Genomic DNA, 4,409 nt, shown 5'->3' with positions numbered 1-4,409 from the left:
CGCAGTGGTGCCAATAACTTGCAACAGATAAGTGGGCCAGCGGCCCATTCGCCGGCGACGCTTTACAATTCGCCACAGCACAGCGCTCAACACACATCCCTAGCGACGGCAACAGCTCACGGACATCATCCCCTTTCGCACAATCATCACAATCAGCAACATAGCCCAGCGGTACAGTCCGATGCTTTTAGTGTAGGCGTTGGTGGTCTTGGCGTTCTTGGCCCTAAAGGACCTTCTGCTACGTCTGGAAATACAACTGCCTCCTTGCGACAACACATGTACATGACAGCAGCCGCTGCGGCTGCTGCCGACCAGAGCATTAGCAGTTTTAGTTCAAATCCTTCAACCCCGGTAAACTCCCCACCGCCACTGACACAAAGTGGTTTATCGCAATCCCTAATTGATAAATCAGTTGTTGGTAGTTCTGGAGGTGGAACTCCATGGGGAGCCGTTTTAAATGGTGGTGGTGGTGGTGGTGTGAATTCAGTTAGTGGCGGAGGCATGGGAGTTGGTGTAGGCGGCAGCTACGCCAGTGACGTTGGTCCATCCGGTTTGCACACAATGGCCGCTGTCTTCCAAGGTGCGCGCATGGAAGAACGTCTTGATGACGCGCTTAACGTGTTACGTAATCACTGCGAGCCTGAGCTGCTGGGCGGCGTAGGCGCTGCACTTTCGGCAATGGACCACATGGATGGGCTGTCTAGTTTTGTGCCAACATCTCCGCCATCGCACATGGTCGGCGGTGTGGGCAGCACAAGTGGTGTATCAGCTCTACATTCACCACATGACGTTCTGTCAGGCACCGGTCCGTCGGTGGATACAGTAGGCGCAGCTAGCGGTAGTGGTATGAATGCCACGCCATCAGCGGTCACACAAATAAAGATGGAACGAACATCTACGGCCACATCCAGCGGCTCTGGAACCACGACGAAGTCATCAAAGAAACGAAAAGAAGCAGCAGCCGCCGCTGCTGCCACAACCGCAATGTCTGCCGCATCGGCTAACTCTGGCGCAGGAGCTTCAACGTCGTCAATGAGTGGTGCTATGGGAGGCGTAGTTGACGGACCTGATACGAAACCAACCAGCTCAATGGAGGCTACTCAACACAACCATCCTGGGGCGTCAGGCAAAGGCTCAAAACGACCGCGTCGATATTGCTCGTCAGCAGACGACGATGACGATGTAGAGCCAGCCGTTAAGGCGATGCGAGAAAAAGAACGACGTCAAGCGAATAATGCGCGGGAACGTATACGCATACGTGACATTAACGAAGCGTTAAAAGAGCTTGGACGGATGTGTATGACACACCTGAAGTCGGATAAACCGCAAACAAAGCTGGGCATCTTAAATATGGCCGTGGAGGTGATAATGACACTGGAACAGCAGGTACGTGAGCGTAATCTAAATCCGAAAGCGGCTTGTCTGAAACGTCGTGAAGAAGAAAAAGCAGAAGATGGGCCAAAACTTGCGGCGCAGCATCATATGTTGCCACAGCCACCAGGCGGTGGTGTTTACGGCCAACCGCCATTGCCACAGGTGTCAATACCACCTGGCGCCGGTCTGCCAGTACCACCGCCACAAGGAAGTGGAGTGCAATTGCCACCACATCTACAACAGCACAATCAGCCGCAACATCCACAACAATAGCAGGCGGCAGCAGCATTAGCAGCGGCTACAGCACTCATGACTGATCCTCCCACTTCCCAACTACCACCCTTCACCACCCAGCAGCAGCAACAGCACCACCAGCAGCAACAGGAGGCCATCAATAACAGCAACACCAATACAACAAACGCCCTCGAATTGGAGCAACAATTATTGAATAACCTTTTCAGGCGAAGACATCCACCGCCACCACACCTACAACACAGCGGAAGCAACACGCATGCGCAATTGCAAATTCAGCATGCACAGCACCAGCTGTAGGTAGACAGGCAGGCGCAACACCGGCAGGCAGCAGGCAGGCAGTCGCCTTTTTGCAATTTTCCCGGTGAAGAACAATAGCGAGGGCTGGCTGGCTGTCTTTTGTTGGTAGTTGCTCGCATGAGCGGGCGCACACAAGCGCACATCCCTTACACGCGCACACGCAAACACATAGGTACGCACATGGAAGCGTCACAATTGTATATAATTGATAAATGAGTAAGAAAACTAAGTACATACATACATACATATTATGTAAATATACATATGTTTGTCGTACCTTTAATTTTCACTGCGATTATTTGCGTGGCATGCACGGCAATCGCATTTTTTACCGTCTTATACATACTTATTTGTTTTTTATATTAGTGCTCATTTCGTTTATTGCTTTATGATTTATTTAACACACATACATACATATGTACAATGCTATACTGTGTTGAATTGTGTAGGTTTTATCAACAAGCTATTTTTTTAACAGTTTTTATTTCATTCTCTACTTGTCGTACAACATCAAATCATGTATATACGACAGCCATATTTTTCTATACCTTTATAAATTAAGTAGCGTAAATGATAAGTAGATTTTGTATCGCTTCGTTTGTCGTTTGTTGACCGTATTTTCGCATATATTTTATCGTAAATCCCATCATTGTCATAATTTCCTTTTTTTTTTTTTAATATACTTTTAGAATGTTTGTTTTAGATAATAGAAACCAATATTAGATGAGCAAAAAATTATGATGAGACAAAGTTCAATTCCCACAATCCACATCTGCCATTTTATTTTAAAAGCAGTAAAGTTATCAAGAAAACAACAAAAAAATGTTGAAAATCTAATCGCTTGGTGCATATGGTTAACGGGAGGCAATTTTTTATTTTAAAAGAAAACGTTAGTATCAGAAAAATATTTAGATTATGTCACCACCGGCAGGCAAATGCTTACAAAAATGCATTGCATTAATCTCCATTAGGATTTTATGTGAGCTAAGCATTTATATCTGGTAAGCCACTCCAGCAACATTAGCATTTGTTAGTCACCAGAACTCAAGAAGCAGCCAATGATCCAGAGTTAACTCTGCAATGTCGGTATGGTTGGCAACAGCTAACGGATATACGTTTTAAAAATTAGCAAACATGAGTCAAGTTATTAATTGTTGTTTTTGCGCTAATCATAAATAACTAACGGTTGCTCCGGCAACGTAATCTCGAACATCATTAGATCCACTGGCATTACATTTTTTTGTCGAAGTTTTTCAAAGCCTCTTGACGGGAGCCTATGAATTGGCAGTACTACTGCTGCATTCGGTCGACATACCGCACCCTACGATTATCTGCCGATAGAGCTGCCAGTACTGCTGATAACGAAATGACAGAAGTACCATTTTAAAGCTCAGGACACAATCACAAAAGACGCCGATCTTTCTCTAGTTTTTCGTATGTGTTATTATATACATATATATATATATACGCATATTCGTTCGGCTTTTGTGAACGTTAAAGACTTCTATATGAATAACGGAAATACGGCATAAGCAAACCCAAAGCAATGAAAAATCTGTAAGGATTCGACGAAAAAAGTGGCACCTAGCCGTAAATCTTAAACCTCAAGTGGAGTTTGTCTGTTTGTTGATGAAACCATTTGTGAAACAAATTTCTTATGAAAAGTTGGAATGTTTTAAAATGAAGAGTTAAAAAATTTAAATTTTTTGGAACTTCTTCTTTGGTGCCAGTCGTTTCTCTTCTGTGCCAACTGACGGCAATTGGAAATGCCAAGTGAAGCCAAGTCCTTCTCCCCTTTCCCTTTCCATCGCAATAGCGGCCTCCCTCTTCCTCTGCTGCCACCAGCGGGTTCCGAGTTAAATACTTTCAGAGTTGCAGCGTCGGTGTTCATTCGAACGACAGGACCAAGCCAGCGGAGCCGCTGTATTTTAACTCGCTGCACTATGTCCATATCATTGTAAAGCCTCATACAGCTCATCGTTCTATTGTCTTTTCGGAACGAAACAAATTTAGTTATCTATATAGACATTGTGTTCATCCTTACATGCAGACGAGTGCTCAGTCTTTCATACTATAGAAATGTGACCTGCCTGTCTGCCGAGCGATAAGTTGCGTTAAAAAAAAAAAAACAATGTACTAGAACTGTTTTGTAATATAAAAAAAAAAACGATAATAAAAAATGGCGTGAATGAAGCGAATAAGGCATGGATATGGGCTTAAATAAAAATAAAAACAAATTAAAAAACACACACACAAAATGAAGTAATACATATTTACATAGATTAATAAAACTTAATTATTAGCTGCATATACATATACATACATAGGTACATAAATGCATACATATGTTATAATTACGATAAATAAATATATATAAAATAATACATATATATAAAATGGTTTAAATTTAATGATATAGCCTATAAGCCCGCAAAACAAATGATAACAAAAAAAAAAAGTTGAATGTTTAACGAAAAGCGATA

At 43.1% G+C, this 4,409-nt stretch overlaps 1 protein-coding gene across 1 annotated transcript; it reads left to right on the top strand.

The window, feature by feature from the left end:
• Positions 1-3: 3 nt before the first annotated feature.
• On the top strand, positions 4-3,650 carry LOC118751943 (protein daughterless-like; the record flags this gene model as incomplete). The annotated part of the gene is made up of 1 exon (XM_036486767.1): positions 4-3,650. A coding segment is annotated over one exon (1,644 nt), but the record flags the coding sequence as incomplete, so codon positions are not given.
• Between the last annotated feature and the right edge of the window lie 759 nt (positions 3,651-4,409).

This window comes from Rhagoletis pomonella, unplaced genomic scaffold (genome assembly GCF_013731165.1).
Source record: "Rhagoletis pomonella isolate Grant_MI unplaced genomic scaffold, Rhpom_1.0 Rhpom_scaffold_01101, whole genome shotgun sequence".
NCBI lineage: Eukaryota > Metazoa > Arthropoda > Insecta > Diptera > Tephritidae > Rhagoletis > Rhagoletis pomonella.
Note: the sequence above shows the minus strand (reverse complement) of the source record. Positions and strands in the feature narration are given on the sequence as shown.